This window comes from Pungitius pungitius, chromosome 20 (assembly GCF_949316345.1).
Source record: "Pungitius pungitius chromosome 20, fPunPun2.1, whole genome shotgun sequence".
NCBI lineage: Eukaryota > Metazoa > Chordata > Actinopteri > Perciformes > Gasterosteidae > Pungitius > Pungitius pungitius.
In genome coordinates this window covers 2,237,813-2,255,043 of record NC_084919.1, presented here as the reverse complement: position 1 = coordinate 2,255,043, position 17,231 = coordinate 2,237,813, and the positions used below count along the sequence as shown (strand labels likewise).

General features: G+C 51.2%; 1 protein-coding gene across 1 annotated transcript; it reads left to right on the top strand.

The window, feature by feature from the left end:
• Nucleotides 1-239: 239 nt before the first annotated feature.
• On the top strand, nucleotides 240-4,673 carry bmp2b (bone morphogenetic protein 2b). The gene is made up of 2 exons (XM_062559754.1): nucleotides 240-596; nucleotides 3,441-4,673. Exons 1-2 carry the CDS (start codon nucleotides 242-244, stop codon nucleotides 4,346-4,348), a joined length of 1,263 nt encoding a protein of 420 aa, XP_062415738.1. The 5' UTR covers nucleotides 240-241; the 3' UTR covers nucleotides 4,349-4,673.
• Nucleotides 4,674-17,231: the final 12,558 nt, after the last annotated feature.

Sequence of the window (17,231 nt, the reverse complement as noted above, 5' to 3'; positions counted from 1 at the left end):
GCGGGCCCCCCTTTTTTTTCTTTCTTTTTTTTTGTTCTACTTCAAAGTGAGGAGCCTGTCTTCCCTTTCTAACCTGCTGTTCTTCAATCATTCCTACTGTATGGGAGGACGGGAGGGGAGGGGAGGGGGGGGGGGTGCGCTTACTTTTGGAGAAGCCCCCGCTGTGTCTGCCCCCATGTCAATACCTCAGCGCCAGTGTATTGACGCGACACCAACTTTCTCCGCAGGGACTGGACTGATCATGGTCGCCGTGGTCCGCTCTTTCATGGTACTGCTGATCGCTCAGGTGTTGCTGGAAGGTGCTACGGGACTCATCCCCGAGGTCGGCCGGAGGAAATACAGCGAGTCCGCGAAGCAGACCCCCGAGCGCTCGGAGAGCTTCCTCCGCGAGTTCGAGCTCCGGCTTCTCAACATGTTCGGACTGAGGCGCAGGCCGACCCCGAGCCGGCAAGCCGTGGTGCCGCAGTACATGGTGGATCTTTACCGCATGCACTCAGCGAACGGAGACCACAGCGCCAAGCGACCCAAGAGCATGGGGAGGCACGCAGAGAGGGCCGCGAGCAAGGCCAACACGATTAGAAGCTTTCACCATGAAGGTATGTATTAGTGACATACCTCTCTACCTGTGTGTCTCAGACGGCCAAAGCATATATTTAAACCATGACTCGGTGCGTCGGGGCTGAACTTCACAGTCTCCTCTGTTCTGTGGAGCGTTAGTCATTTACAGGTGACACGCGTCCACGCGTCCGTGTGTCACTCTTTAATACGTTTAGGATTGCTTAAACCTCGCTGACCACGATTTATAACATTTAATTAAAAAAAAAAAAAACGCGCAGCCCAACTGAACTGAACTCGCGTGTACGTGTAGTGATGCAACCTTTAGCCAAACAACCCCCTCTGGCGCAGCTGTCACAAGGTTCGAAAACATCAAGGTGGGGGGCGGTGTGCCCGGGGTAATTTGTTTCTTAATAATTGATGGTGTTTGCGTGGGACTCCGAAAACAGTTTTTCCAGACACGCACCACAGAAGACACGCGCGCAGGTGATAGTCATCTCCGTCTCACCTCATGGACACAGGGACATGACATTATGCGGGCACGCGTTGTGACATATCGGGCCAGACGGAAATTCTGAGTCATTTCTAACAGGACTTACACGAGTCCTTGGCAAAAAGGAGGCCGATGAGAGGGTAGCGCGGTTTCATCCTTTCCAAATCGCCCCTCTCTCCGCGCCGTGCGCCATTACGCGCGTTCCAACAACACCATAATTGCTCGCTCCGTTTTTCTTTTTACCTTGGATGCGCGCCGCGTGTTAATTTCGGTGTTTCAATTCCATTTTTAAGTGAACACACGCTGCCCTGATGAATGAGGCGCGCACAGTGGATAAAGTGTATTAGTTCACCAGCTGTACACTGTGTTTACACCATGCCACAGACGACCACGGTTATTTTAAGCTGCCTAAAATAATCCAACAGGTGAAATTCAAACATGACTGAGGCTTTATTTATAAATATAAACCTGTGCAGTGCACTGAGGCTGTGGTGACACTATCAAAAGGATTTATGAATGATAAAAAAAATATCTTTACTTTTTGAACATAGCAGCTCTGTATCATTCAATCCACTATGTTCCTATATAAGTTTCCCGAGTCCATGGGCGCTCCACACAGAGTCCTTGTACAGAGTCCTAAGTGTTTTTTTTTCTTCTTCTTCTTTTCGTGGGGAAGTTTCCATCATGGGTGAGTCAGAGGGGTGGTTGAGTGGCTGCTTGGGTGCTCTCCAGAGGCCTTAGTGCAATGACACCCAGTGGCTACACTGACACACTACAAACAAGCCGGGCTGAGTGACTGCTCCCTGGCGCACTACTGGAAAACCTCCCTGCAAGCTGGCCAGCAAAAACACCTTGACACCACCGGCCATTACCGATGTGTTCAGACGGTGTTTACGCACGCTCCGCTGACCCTTTCATCCGACGCTGACAGTCTTGTTTTAGTCCTCCCCACGCCGAGGGACGCGCGAACCGGGTGCTCTCTCCGCGTAGGACGAGCGTCCCATCATTCATCCGATCTGCCGCCTGGTATTAAATTCGACTTAGTTTCACTCCAATCGCTTTTCAAAAATAACCGTTTCCCCCCCCCGAGCCAAATAGAACATTTCCACCATTACGCAGGAAGTGGCTGTCTGTAGACAGGTCCGTGATGAATGACCCAACATTAGCCTTTATCTTCTGTTTTTGGCATGTGGCGCAAAAAGAAATTAGGAATGTTGATACACTCATATCTGCGGTTCGCACTTTTTCGACGAGCCGCAACTTGTTCCACACAGAATGGAGGCAGAAGGGAGAGAGTGAGCCTCAGAAGGAGAACAGAGAACCAGTGACGGACAAGGAGGCGCAAAGAAAAGAGGATTTTGGGGGGCAAGGAGAACAGAGGGAGAAGGGGATTTGGGAGCTGAGGGGAGGAAAGAAAGAGAGGGATTGGGGACAGGGGAGAGGGAGAGAGAGACTGGGGGCTTTCCCACATCAAATGAGCAGTGATAGGCCTAATTGAGGTCTTTGTGCCTCTGGAGGGAGGTTTAGGATGAGATGGTGGAATTTCCTAAATGGCTGCTTTGAAAGAGCAGCCGGTTCAAAGTTTGTGTTTGTTTCACCACACCAAACAGATTAAAAAGTGCCTCTATACATCATCTATGAACTTCATAAAGTACGAGTTCAAAGTAGAGCAACCTTAAGAAATTGCAGCCTTAACTTCTGTCTTTTAATGTATGGAAGGGGAATACCTCGCACTTTCCAGGCTTTGATTTTTTCGGATTATACACGCTCCCCCAAATTGAGACATTGCATGGGCCTTTTTACCATGGAAGTATAATCTTTTACATTAAAGCAGTGACATTTCAGAGGGGGCCAGTTCATTAAAGCTTAACGCAACAGTTGGCATTTATGTAGAAACTTTAACAGACTTACCAGACTTCATCCAATCAGGTTTATACTGATTTCCACATCCATCTTTTGTTCACACTCATGTTCTGTGTACACATCATTGTGTGCAGCAGCCAAATCAAAGGCTAATTTGCCATTGGAAAGGCCGACTGGCGAGCCGCTTTCATCCTGAGACTAAATAAATCACTGTGAGGACATCCCGCTAAGAGACAACGTGTGTGTGTGTGTGTGTGTGTGTGAGACAATGGCCCACACCAGCTCCGCGTAACCACGTGGCAGCTCGGCTTGTGTCCGAGTGTGTGTGCGTGTGTGTGTGTGTGTCTGTGCGTGTCTTTGAGAGTGTCTTTGAGAGAGAGAGAGAGAAACCGTGTGAGGAACCCTACTTCCATCTCCGTGCTCACAGCCAGCTGGGCTCAGATCGCGGGTGTTGTTGTGCATGAACTTCACACACATGTCCTCTCACGCTAATGTCCGTCTCCGTGCCCGTGTGTCTGCCCCCCCGTAGAGTCTATGGAGGCCCTGGCCCGGCTGAAGGGTAAAACAACCCAGCAGTTCTACTTCAACCTGACTTCTATCCCCGAGGAGGAGCTCATCACCTCGGCGGAGCTCCGCGTCTACAGGGATCAGGTCATGGGAGCCGCGGCCCCCGGCAACAGCTCCGGGAACAGCAGCGGCTTCCATCGCATCAACATTTATGAGATATTCGGAGTCCCCCCCGCCCAGGGCGGGGAACCCCTGGCACGTCTGCTGGACACCCGGCTAGTGCGGGACTCTTTGAGCCGCTGGGAGAGCTTCGACGTCAGCCCCGCCGTGTCTCAGTGGACCTCCGGGAGAGGCCACAACCACGGCTTCGTGGTGGAGGTGCACCACCCGGAGGAGGAGGAGGAGGAGGGGGGGGCGACGGACGGGGAGCACGCCCAGAGACGTAGCAGGCACATCAGGGTGAGCCGGTCCCTGCACGGGGACCAGGACTCGTGGGCTCAGGCGCGGCCCCTGCTGGTGACGTACGGCCACGACGGGCGCGGCGGGGACTCGGCGCTCCACGCGCGGGAAAAGCGGCAGGCGGCCCCGCGCAAGCCCCGCAGGAAGCACCAGCACAAGGCCAGCTGCAAGAGGCACGCCCTGTACGTGGACTTCAGCGACGTCGGGTGGAACGAGTGGATCGTGGCGCCGCCCGGCTACCACGCCTTTTACTGCCACGGGGAGTGTCCGTTCCCCCTGGCGGACCACCTCAACTCCACCAATCACGCCATCGTGCAGACGCTGGTCAACTCGGTCAACTCGAACATCCCCAGAGCCTGCTGCGTGCCCACTGAGCTCAGCCCCATCTCCTTGCTCTACCTGGACGAGTACGAGAAGGTCATCCTGAAAAACTACCAGGACATGGTGGTGGAGGGATGTGGCTGCCGGTGAGACGGTGACGGTGGAGTTTTGAAAGAGACATCAGAGGTCACATGGACACCCGGTTTCCCAATGAAGACGTTTATTTATATGAAAGACAAAACAGAGTTATTGCGGAAGAAGAAAAAAAAAAAGCTATATATGAATATATTTATGTCTACGTAAAGTTGGGAAAAATAAATATTTTAATCAGAGGAATATTGGTTTTGAAAATGTATTTGTGATGGACATTTCAAAATGGGTGCAATACCACATGAAGTACAATGCTCAGATTTTTATTTTGTATTTATTTCTATTATAACCACTTTATTTGTAAATAAATTATGTGTATTTATCGTGAAAAACAAAAAAAAAAAACGTGTTCACTCCAATTTTCCCGAGAGCCGCCCGCCGCTACTGGGAACCCGGTCCCTCCATCGTTGGCGCGTCCACGCCAGGGCGCCGGCGCGTGGGGGGGGCATCGTACGTGTTTAAAACCATGACAGGAACGAGCTGCACAAATACAGCACATGACAATCAGCCTGATTGCAAACCAAGCACTGGACTCCTTTTGGTAAACGTAATTGGAAACCAGCAACAATCTGGAACTGCAGTGGGGGGGGGGAGGCGGGGGGGGGGGTCGCAGGGTCACATGACGGGGAGTGACACGTTACAAGCCCGCAAAATGTGATAGGCTCCCAAGGGAGGATTAGAACAACACCAGAGCATGTTTTCATGCATTACATGTCACTGCAGAGATCCCTGGGAACGTTAGACTAGCTTGTATAGGGGGGGGGGGGTCGGGGGGGGCATCTGCAGGGCTTCTGAAGGAGTTTTGAAGAGGGCACAGGGTTTATTTATGGTACGATGTGAGACTTGAGAGATTGCAAACTGTGGCAGGCTCACACATCAACAGGCTCTCAGCAAGAAAAGACTCCAACTGGGCAATTTAATTAATAGAGACAAACAAACAAACAAACACTCACACACACACACACACACACACACCTGCACCTGTCCACATACTGCACATGCTCAGACAGATTCTTCCCCACTTCAGAGTTGGCCGCCTTTCTTTGTCGTCTCTGACTCACGAGGTTCTTCTGATGTGTTTCGGGCACTGGAAGGATAAAAAAAAAAAGTAAAGTAAAGTAAAGAAAATCATGTCTCAGAAACCTTGTCAGCTGCAGGACAAACAACACAACACAAACAACACCACGCACACCGACACTGACAGTTTGAACACCTGAGTCAATATCGTCCCACTGCAAGTGCTTGGCGGGACCGACGCAGTACGGAGGTCTAACTGGGGGCCAACTTGGGGTGGGGGGGGGGGGTTTAAGGTGTCGCCACAATAGCGGATCCGATAATGAGAGGGAGAAGAGAGTCTCTGCAGAGTTTTGACTGACTGCGTTTTTTTTTCTGCTGTGTTTGCATTAGAAAGGGTTTGGAGGGATCACAAGGCAGCTCAAAAACGCCCTAAATAGAATGTTTTTTTCATTGGGACCGTGGAATGTTGGTTTTCAATCTCAGACACATGCATACGCATGCACGGAAAACCAACCAGTGGTTGTTTTTTTTTTTCAATCATCTATTCAAGGGTTTCCTGGTGGGCTTTTTCTCCTCAAAAAACAAAACAAATGTGCGTCGGACAGAGACGAGGCTTGTTGCTCACGCAGGGGATGTGAGTCAAAACAGGAGGGGGCCGCGAGACCCTCTTCACGCGCAGAAAAACATTGAAATGTCACTTTAAAAAAAAAAAAATGTGGTGCGCCTCAGATCTTTTTACCTATTCTTATCCTCTAAGAGCGTTTGCGCCCGTCTACTCCAGATGATGCAACCATGGAATTATTTTAAACCCCTCCCAACGTGCACACACGCACGCACCTCCTCCCCCTCCCCCCCCCCCCCCCCACACCACCACATTTCAGTTTCAATCTTCTGCATGTGTTATTTTATTCTACCTTGCATCCCCCCCCCCCCCCGCACCCCCTCCACCCCTCCGCCCCTCCGGTCCCATCTGGTGTCCATTTCTCTCCTCCGTGGACCCCCACCAACCCACAACCCCACAGATGGGCTGCACATACCTCTGCCAGTAGCAGCAGCAGCATTTTAATGGACTTCAGGAGGAAGTCACTCGGCTGGCGCACTAAATGAACATTTGATACAAACCAACAATGGAAGCGTTAACCTCCCAAAACCCTGCTGGAAATTTCTGTTCCCCCCCCCCCGACCCCCGACCCCCCTCTCACCCTGCACCCCCCGTCCCAGCTGAACAGGGTTCCGGTTTTGCCGCTGTTTCCTCGGCTTTTCGGGAGCGGTCGTTCCGTGTCGGGCTGCTCCTCGGGGGACCGCTCCTAAACTCCTCACTGTGGAGGTGGGGGGGGGGGGGTCAAGGGTCAGAGTACTTAAGGACCTTATGGACGCGTCCCGGCGGGCTCGAGGCCCGGGCACAACCATTTCGTCCCGTGGGGAGAGTCGACGAGGAGCTCAACATCTGAGTCTGAGTGGGACAGTTTATTCCGTGATTGTGTTACAAAGCTCGCCTGTGGAGATATGTGCTCTTGGCAGGATGCTCTTCACCTGCTACACAGACCTCAGCAGAGTCGCTCTGCGAAAAAAAAGAAAAAAAAATGGATCCCCCCCCCCCCATTTTTCCTTCTCCGGGCACATCTGGTAAGTCTGTTAAAAGGTGTCCTTCGCCGTCTTTGTTTACGCACAAAAACACACAACAGAGCAGCCGCGCGCAACTGATGAGAAAACAACACTGGGAGCCCGCTGGCGTGGCAGAGCTCCTTTGGTTCTGTTTGGTGGGCAGCAAACCGCGCCGAAAATAATCCAGAAAAAAAACAACCCAAATCACGAGGCACGCTGCAAAAAATGTCCCCGGTTTCCAGATTTTTTTCCGTCCCCGGGGGCCCGGGGCCCGGAGACGGGAGGAAGGTATGTGGCACGCCGCGCGTCTTTCGGTGAGACGGGGGGGGGGGGGCTCAGGCGCCCGCGTGGCGGCGCGCCAGGGTTTGAAAACGCTTTCCTCTCCTTGGCGTGCTGCGTGCACAGATCTCAGAGGCGGTGGGTGCACGCGGCGTTTTCCTTTCGGTATCCTGAGACCAGCCGGTCGGATGACGTCTCGGCGTGCTGCTGGTGCATCTGCGCCCCGCAGCTCTGGACGCATCAAACAGACGGAGCGTCCGCAGGATTCAGGAGCACACATTGTACTTTTATGTATATATACACACAAGCTTAGCCTTAGCCTGAAAAAATGTGTCTTTGGATTCACATCATGACCACGGCCATTACTGTAAGAGCTAATCATCCGTGCAATCACAGCGCCGCTGGCCCGCAGTGACATGCTGAAATCATTAGGCCCCCCCCCCCCCCCCCCTGGCTACGACGCCGCGGAAGAGGCCGTAACGCCGCCTCGCGCTCGCAGCAGAGGAGGCGGACGCCGGTCTCCCGTAATGATACCCTCGAGGCATCGGAACCTCGGAGGACGGACCTTAAGCCAGACACTCCTTGAGGAACGGCCTTGTGACACCATTTCATGCCATTTGAAGCCGTTTTTGATCATGGTAAAATATATAATCGATATATATATATATATATATATATATACATATAGTTTACCATTGAGATCATTTATTTTGCTTTCATTTTGTGGCTGTTTTTCTGCGACTCGAGCGGTCAGGATGTGCTCTTTCCACGCAGACAGGAAGGAGTTCCATATGGACCACATGTGGGCCTCCAAAACTGGCTGGCGGATGGATTTGCCTCTCCATGCTGATCTAAGGTCAGTGTCGTGTTTACTCCTTCTGATGGTTACAGTTAGGGTTGGGGGGGGGGGGGGTGAACCCGACTGATCCTGGAACCCTCGCCGGAGGGCGTCTCTTGCACCCCGGCGCTTTGAAAGGGGCTGTGTGGTTACAGGGGGGGGGGGGGGGGAGAGGCCTCCATCTCTGTAGCAGGAAGTGCAGAGATCCATCAAAGGGAGCTACATGACATCCTCCAGCACGCCTGCTCAATAAACGTCAGCCCGAAGCCCCGTAAATCTCACGCGTCGCCGCGCATGCAGCCCCAGAATCGGAGCGGAGAAAAGGGGAGCTCGAAACGCGGTTTGCTCTGATGACAGAAACACTTGTGATACACGATTATGTCGTTAAATCGGCAACAACACAACACGCATATTAACGCAAATTTCATCCTCAGAAATCAGATTATTTTGTTCTTTTAATTTTTTAATAAAATAAGCAGTGGTCTTTAACTGCTAAGCAAAAAGATTTTTGTTGTGATTTTGTCAATATGGTAACATGCATATATGTCGCTAACTGTGTTTAGGTACCTGCGGAAGAGAAAATAAAACATATTTGTCTTATCCATATACATTATTATTATAAAAGGTATCAAATTGCCATATTTGTAGGCTGGACAGTGTTCTATTTCAATGAGGTTGCGTAACCTTTGATTTGTCCCGTATAGATAACCCATCCGCAGCCGGGCGATACCACGACGGTAATAACCACGATGAGCATCACGTGATCGCGGCCTGAAGGACGCCACGCTGAGGCCGACTGAAGGGTCCAGGAGCTGCAGCCGTGAAACGAAACCTGCAGTGGAGCTCGGGGGCCTCACTCGGTGGTCTATGAGAACAAGCTGGCGCTGAACCTTTTGTACTTAGAGCAGATTACCGAGAGGCTGCTTCCAGATGCAGTGCACCGGGGTGGAGGGGGTTGGGGGGGGGGGGGGGGGGGGGAACAGGCCCTCGTTCCCTGGGTGGTACGGGACAAACCCATTCCCCACACTTTTCTCATTAGCGTAATAAGCTTTTGTATAAACCAGTGCCTCACCGACATTGTCAAGGACACATGCACCACCTCCTCCATCCGTTCATCCATCACACATCGCCGTGCCCCCCCCCACACACGCAGCTATTGTTGTATCATGTTACTGCTTCAAGTCAAGCTGCGGACTAATTATATTACACCCAAATGATCGCGCTGTGGTTCGTGGGAGAAATACTTTTTTTTTTCCGTACCCATCTGTTACTTAAAAAAAAAAAAAAGAAGGTCTGGAGGACCTGATTGCAGAGGGAGATGAGAGAAGCCTGTTTATGTAAAGAACAGGTCCACAACCAGAGGGCCCCGCTACAAGGTGGAACCCTCCCCCCCCCCCCCACACACACACACACACACACACACCCCCCTGCCCCCGCTCTCCCACCGCCTGTCAGTGGCACGGCAAAGTCTGCCTCACCAGGCCTCCTGTGACTCACTTCCTGTCCCGGCCCTGCACCTGCACCCCCTCCCCCCCGCCCCCCTGGGTGATGTCATGGCAGGTTTTCCTCTCGGGAGTCGCACTACCCCCCCCCCCTCCCCCCGTCCCCGTGCGTGCAGCCTACGTGTGTGTTTACGGGTGTACATCCATCAGCGGGCCTGGCCTCAGACATCAGTCGGCGGGCCCCGCGGTGAATGGCGCCCTTCATGGCTTTCGGCGATGACCTCCTCCGCGAGGGGAAGGCTTTTGCAGCGCTGAAAGGCAGATCAAACAGAGGCGAGTAAGAGGACAGTGGTGGTTGGAACAGGGAGTCTGTCCCAAAGCTGGATTATTGGGATTTCGCCCCCCCCCTCTCCCCCTCCTCCTCCTCCCCCTCCTCCTCCTCCTCCTCTTCCTCTTTGGCTACCTTCTTCTCTCGGATACAAATAAGTCCACTTGTTGCCTCCTTGTGTCTGCGTATTTAATTACTCCTCCGTCAATCCGTCCCGAGAATCCTCACTGAGCTTCACGCGATGAAGACTCGACCTTTCACGAGAAAAAGGAGTTGTTCTGTTTTCCAGTGAGGAGAGAACCACCTCTAGATGTCCTCAATATCTGTCGGAATAATTACAGCAGGCCGCTCCACCGTCGGCGACCGCAGTGAAAATGATAGATTGAGGGGAACACACTACTTGGACGGGCCCATGAGTAAATGGAAATATTGTTTGAGAATGAGTGCATGCTTTTTTTTTAGGCCGATAGAGGTGAATTTTTTTTCTTCTTTTTTTCTCTCCCTCACACAGCCTCCCAGCTCCCGTCAGCCAAGGAGAAACCCCCCCCCCCCCCCTCCCCCGTTAAAGGTCAGGGGTCGCAAGAAGAAGGCGGCAGGCGTATATGTATATATATCAATTTCCCTTTCTGGTACGTTCACAGACCTCTATGCTAGTTTCACTCCTTTATGGGGTGCGTTATGGACCATTACTTCTCGCTTAGTTGCCTGTTGACAACATCAGCCGCTCTAATGGCCGGCCCGTGGGAAACTCAGCGCCGCGTCCTCCCCGTGTGTGTGTGTCTGGTTCCTGGAGATGATAGATGGCGTGCGCCAGAAAGAGGACGGTGTGACAGAGATAGAGGGACGGACGTCGGGCCGGAGCAGCCCGCCATCGTGAAAGCGGGTTATTGATAAAGCGCACTGAGAAACGTCTGTTTCTCATTAGAATGGGCACCGGTTTACCGAAACATTTCAGGGGGGGGGGGGGGTTGACATTGGACCGGTCCTCCCGCGCTGTCACCCGGGCAAACAGCGAGCGTTCTGTTGACCCGGGACGTAAAATAGTGCTGTTGGGTTTTGGGGTTTCCAGAGCGGGATCAGGGCTGCAGTATATTGAGTCCATGTGGGGAGCGCGTTTTTTAATCTGAGCCTTACCCGCAGTCCTTCCTGTTTCTAATTTGGCGCTGCAGCGGTTTTGTCCCCAGGCCAACAGCCTCTCTTCCACAGAGTGTCTATTTCCTCTGAAGTGAATAGTACCAGGTGTGCTGGCCCGAGATCCCTTGGAGAGGTCTGCTTATGAATGGCCCACATCGCACTCTTTCTCGCCTGTCTTTGTTTTATTTTTTTCCTTGCTTTCATTCTTATTTCTCATTCTGTCGTGCATTCTCTCTCTCTTTTTCCACATACTTTGTCCTTTTTTCTTTGCTGTTATGTCTTCCCCACTGTGGTTTGATCCTTTGTCTCCCCTCATCCCTTTTTGGATTTTCTTTCATTCTTCCCCTTTGCTCTCTTTGCCGCCTTCAAGATCAAGGAGTAGTACTTTGATAAGTCATAAAAAAAAGAGGCAGCTCGTGCTGATGAAAACAATAAAAGACAATGGCTTGAACAAGGGCAACACGATCACACATCAGCCGGGGCCAGACATCGGACATAATAAATCTCACCAGACAGTGAAACTGTCAAAACATCCAAATCACGTTGAGAATTCCGTTTTATTGGGATTGCCTTTGTAGCAGCATAAAATACCTCAAATCCTACCGTTCTGAATAAACTTAACTTGTGCACAAGCAGTGGCAACGCCCTAAATAATGAACACAATTAATGAATGTGTGCAGGTGGAGGCAGGTGTGTGTGTGTGTGTGCGATAGGCTCCATCTTCCACACGTTGTAATCAGGCCGCTCCGATCGCCCAGAACTCATCCAATCTTGGAGCAGAGGAGACATGCTGTCACGCTGCTTCAAGGAGGCACCGCGATTGGAATTAACCTCCCGTGACCTTCACCCAGAGGGCTCTTTAACTGGAACACATGAACTCCTAATGGTGTTTGTGTTTGTTCAATGTTGCTTCCACATCATTTGCCAAAGACTTGGTGTAAAGGTCATGAGCACAGGCTCCAGAGTCTGTTCCCAGAGATTGTGAGGCAAAACAAGACTTACGCAAACTTATTTAATGCAGTTTCAAAAAATAACATTTGTAGGGATGTTTTATTTGTGAACCATCAAACTTCGAGAAATGAATCCAGCCCTTATCCCGGCCTCACTGATCATCGATCCACAGCGCCCCATTTCACCCATACATCGGTGGAAGAAGTAGCCTTTGACCCCCCCCCCCCCCCCCCCTCCAACTAACAATGGAAACCTCTCCAGCCTCTGTTCAGGCCTCGTTCCCCCTTTTCTGATTCTCTGCCAAAGCCGACCGCGGGCATTTACGCCTCCGGCCGTGTGCGTTTCCGGCATCTGCACACGCTCGTGTTTACACAGGATGTTCGAACTTGACGCAGATTAAACAAATCCAATTTGGAGGCTGAGTTCAATCACCTCCTTTATTTCAACATTAAGAAGATGAAGCTGGGGGCCAGAGCACAGCTACCATGTCCAAGAGGATTGGGTAAGGGAGAGGAAGGGAGTGGGGGGGTGATGTGTACACCAGTAAGTCCAGCAAGTATTTTGAGAGTATTTATATGTGGATAGAAGTCATCCGCTGGTTCCCACAGGCTTGCATGTGGTTGGATTTGCACAGTGTGGTGTGGGATATTTTTTCTAAAATCTCCAGCTCTCCCTGGCAAAGAGCTGTGAGCCTTCCGAAGGGCCCACGGGTAGTTTGGCATTGGTTCGGTTCCCACACTTACGGTGTAAACGCAGGGCCTGGCTTTGTGCAGACATGCCCAGCCCGGGGCACACGTAGTGCCTTTCGAATGTTAGGGACGTGTCATTTTGCCAGGACTTTTTACATCTTACATCAGATAATCACTGATTACTTAAACTCAGGAAACCCTGTGTAGGTCAGACGGCGATCGTGCCAAGTCCTCTTTCCCTTATAGGACGGTAGACGGGCCGAGGGCGGGTCCTCTGACGGAGCCGGGCTCCAGCTCCTCGGGTTACCGGCTGAGATGGGAAATTCTACAGAGGACTGAACGGTCTATGACCTTTTTTTTCACAAGTGCCAAAGGACTTTCTTTGTGTGCAGAGGAGTCATTTGTTCAACAGGATTTTTTAATTGCTGCTCACCAGTAAGTTGGCCTCGTTTTCTGGGTCCTCACCTGCGTCCCCTTTCGCATTTCCAAAGGGTCTTGACCTTCCGCGGCACCTGTTTGGCTAGCGTCCGGTTTGCCCATCTGCTCCGGGGCTAATGCAGCCGTCCCGCTTCTGTGGAGTATTCAGGATGGCAAGCTGTCCGCCTAATTGTATCACATTCTACAGGCTTTGTCCCGGCCTTCCCTTGCCAGCTAAAGGTTGCCGAAATCTCATCCGCCACATCAGAGGGGCCCTATTAACCCCTGACCCCGGGTTGGTGTGTGTGGACAAGGTCGCTCCTCACACCCAACTCCGGGGCCCATTAACACGTCGCCCCCGTAGCAGAAAAACTATTTTGACGGGCTGTAATTGGCGCTAAGTGACGGCGGACAAAGGCCCCCTCTGTGCTGCCTGCCTGGACTGAGCGGCACTGACCACTCTCTGAGCTTCACGCTTGACGTTTCCTTTCTGAGTCCGATGCGAGAAGAGAGGAACCAGGGAAGCCCCCCCCCCCTCCCCCGCCCCCCTTCCTGCACCGCCACCTCCTCCGTTTCTCCGTCCCTTTCGCCCCCCCCCCCCTTTCGGGGCTGCGTACCGTGGCGCTCCTTTGAAAAACGTGAGATAATGAGGTTCTAGTGGGCAGAGCTGCACGGTCTGGATCCGTGCAGGCTGATTAAGCCAATGGCAGGGCCCTTCCTTTCAGAGCCTGCCTAATTAGTTTATGTTAGCGGAGTAAGGTCAGGGGGGCGTGTTTGACTGAGGCCTTTTCTTTAAAGGCCACAATGGTGTGATGATCTGTGGATGCAGGTGCAGCAATCGGCTGCTTTAATGTCTCGGAGCTGCTTTCGGTATTGGTCGTACGGTTGAGCAGCGAACCGGGTAAAGACAATGAGGTCTTTTACTTGAGAATGTATGACATTTATAAGCCGTTCTCCAGCCATCTATAGTTGGCTTTTCAAGTTGATTAGCCTTGAACTCGAAGCACCCCACACAAAAAAAAAAAAAACAGGGAAATCCCCTCAATATGGTAGCAGGATGGTGGTTAAGAAACAGAAAAGATGGCCAACTTCGAAAGTATACTTTTCCTGGTAGTCTTGGCCGGGTATTGAATTGCTGACCCAGAGTCGACCCAGCGAATTATAAACCGTGTAGTCTGAGTCACTATGTTTGTAAATGGAGGTCTCCCCCCCCCCACCACCCACCCTACAATCTTATCACAATTTACCTTGACTGTTTTCATATTTATGGCCGATGCAAATCCCTTTAACGATTGACTGTGATCCCGAAGTTTCCCCTTGGTGTGCCGCGCCCGTGTCCTTAGCAACACTCCAAGGGATCCCGGCCAGGCTTCCCTTACACAAAGCTGTATATTTAAGACAGGTCTGACTCCCTTCCGCATAGGCCCTGCCATGCTCTCACTCCCCGTATTTAACAGCCTGACGTCAGGCAGGCGCAGCGGAGGCAGCAGAGGAGACTTTAATACTAAATCTCTCCCCCCCTGTCATTACCAGGCTGTGTGACCGCCTATCAGAGGCCCCCCGAGTGATGTGGGAAGCCCGGGGCCCTGTCCTCCCAACCCCTGCAGGCCCCGGGGCCGCCTGTTCTGTCCAAACCAAACTGAAAACTACAGGACAGGAACAGCCAGGGTTGACATCAATGAGGCGCCGGGCTCTTCATGCCCACTCTGTGGTCGGGAGGAGAGAAGCCTGGATACTCTCTCTCTCTCTCTCTCTCTCTCTCTCGGTGTCTCTCAATCAAACTTGGGCAGAGAGTGTTCGTTCCGATAGCTGCTGCAATCGCAGTCGTAGCTGGAGGAAGTGTCCCTTCAAACACTGTGGATGGAAGGTAGACGGAAATTGACGATCTGGCCGTAACCCAGGTCAGGGTGATGGATAGCGGCGGTCGGCTTAGCTGGGTTCTGGGTTATTTTTTCTACATCTTCATCTCTCCATTAATAATCGCCTGGACCGGTATAAGTCAACACTCGAGACCCCTGAAGCTGACCACATTCCTGTTCAATCCACATGCAGATCACTTTCATTTAATCGGAACATAAACCGCCAACACAACAGAATTAAACCTACGAACTGACAAAGCGCTGACTGATTATTTACATTACATTAAGCACTCGGGTTGTCTTGATTTTTCCAACGCTTGTGAGGATGGGGTTGCAAGGGTGGTGGGGGGCAGATAACCCAAACAACTCAGTCAGTCAGTCCAGCAGCCCATGTGATGCGGGTCTTTATGAGAGGACACCTGCAGCACCCGGCGTCCCCGGGCCGGCTTTGTGAAAGCCTCTGAACCGGGTGGGGGATTGCGGGGCGAGAGCCAGAAGGGCCTGGACCCCATGGTCTGGCCCCCGGAGGCCTTAACAACTATCACTCCAGTCCACGGGTTGCCTTTGGCCTTGCTAACTGTTCCATGAAATGGGCCCCAGGAACAGTGCAAACCTCCCAGAAACAGGCCGCTCACTGTTAGCCAACAGTGGTCCCTTTGTGCGAAAAAATTGTCAAAGCTGGCCCTTCTCCGCGCCTGGGCCCTGCCTTTCTTTTGAGCCTCAGCTGTGAGCAAACAAAGCTGGCTCAAAAAAAAGCTTTGCACGGCGGTGAGCCGGCTAGCCGGCTTAGCCAGCGCCAGCGTTTTTCGTCAATAAGAGCAATGGAGTTTGTGATTCCTGTGTTCTGCAGGTGGGGCTTCAATGGGCTAACGAGAGAAGAACCCAGTCAGCGCTCTTCTGACGAGGCCATTAGAGAAGACCAATAACTCTTGTTTTTTTTTTTATGGTTGACGGGGAGTGGAGCTCAAGGATTCACGATGTGATCCAAATGAAACACTGCTATTCTTGTTGAAATGTTCACTGCGAGCAGGTATGAGGGCTACGAGTCTTGCACAAATATCTAAGTCTAGACATTGACTGCGCTAAGTTTGGTTTTCATCCACAAATACCATTGTGTTCTCTAGTTGGACCACATTAACAGAGTTTTTTGGGAAAGGCAGCCGTAATGGTCTGGAAGGACCTGTTCTGTAGAATTGATTTTTTATCCACATTTCAAAATATTCCTCTTCATCTATCTGTCACTCAATGCAGTGTTTATACAACACTTACTCCACACATTCTGTGTTTTTTTATAGCAACTATTGAGCAGTTCATGATATTCTTTAAAAGAAGGAGATTATAGTCACTGCTTTGTTACGTATGTTTGTGTATCCTCACGCCTCTTATTTCAGTTTATTTAGGCAACTCATTCGTTGCATTCTGTCCAGAGCTTCTCCAAATAAAGAGGAGGACATTTGTTTGCCGCCAGCTGTCACAGGTGGTGAAGCTTAATTCAAAACTGGAGCGCCGTCAGCAAAACACCGTCGGTGTGAACCTCACAGGGCTACGTCACAGCTGCCAAGCCCAACATTGCGGTATTGTACAGCAATAACAAGTGGCTTTGGTAACCTGCAAACTGAATACGTAGCACTGTGACCGGTGCGATGCCGCGTCACACCTGTCCTTCCATTTATTGCTCTGCAACGGAAACTGAGGAGAGAAAAGAAAGGAATACTCGGACGGATGCATAAATGATCCGCTATTCATCTCCAATCACTATTTATCTCACTCAACGTTCCTCCGGTTTGTCAGAGCACAACATGTTCGGAGGAAACAGATGAAACCTTTATTAAATGCCATTTGTTATGGGTTTTTTTTTTTTTTTTTTTTTTAAATCCGTGGTTGAAATGGTCCGTCAAGTCCCCAGAGCTGTGGACTCACATGCACGAGCTCCCTGGAAGATGTGTTCACTTTTCAGGCCGGTGTGTGTGTGTGTCACAACAGGAAGCGCCACGAAAAAAAAGAGCTGCAGCTACATCTGCCCCCTCAAAGACGAATGTTAAACATATTTTTTAAGGGAGATAAACTCTGCTAAGGCAGATTATTTCCCCCCCTTTTTCCCCTTTTGGACAGAAAGGGAAACCAGTAGCACTCGGTTTAACCGCGCTTCACTTTGCATAATTGTTCCCAAGGTTGCTGTTTTTTTATTATTATTTTTTTTTTATTTGACTTTTCTGAGCCAATATAATTCAATTTCTGTGGCCAAGCCAAATATTTGCAGCGTGGCCTACGCTTCTAAACTGAGCTGCAGTTTTGGGGGCAAAAGAGGTTTGCCCTGCCAGTAG

Coding starts and splice junctions, on each gene's coding strand:
- bmp2b (XM_062559754.1), top strand. CDS start 242: ATGGTCGCCGTGGTCCGCTCTTTCATGGTACTGCTGATCGCTCAGGTG. Junction 597..3,440: donor TAGAAGCTTTCACCATGAAG/GTATGTATTAGT, acceptor GCCCCCCCGTAG/AGTCTATGGAGGCCCTGGCC.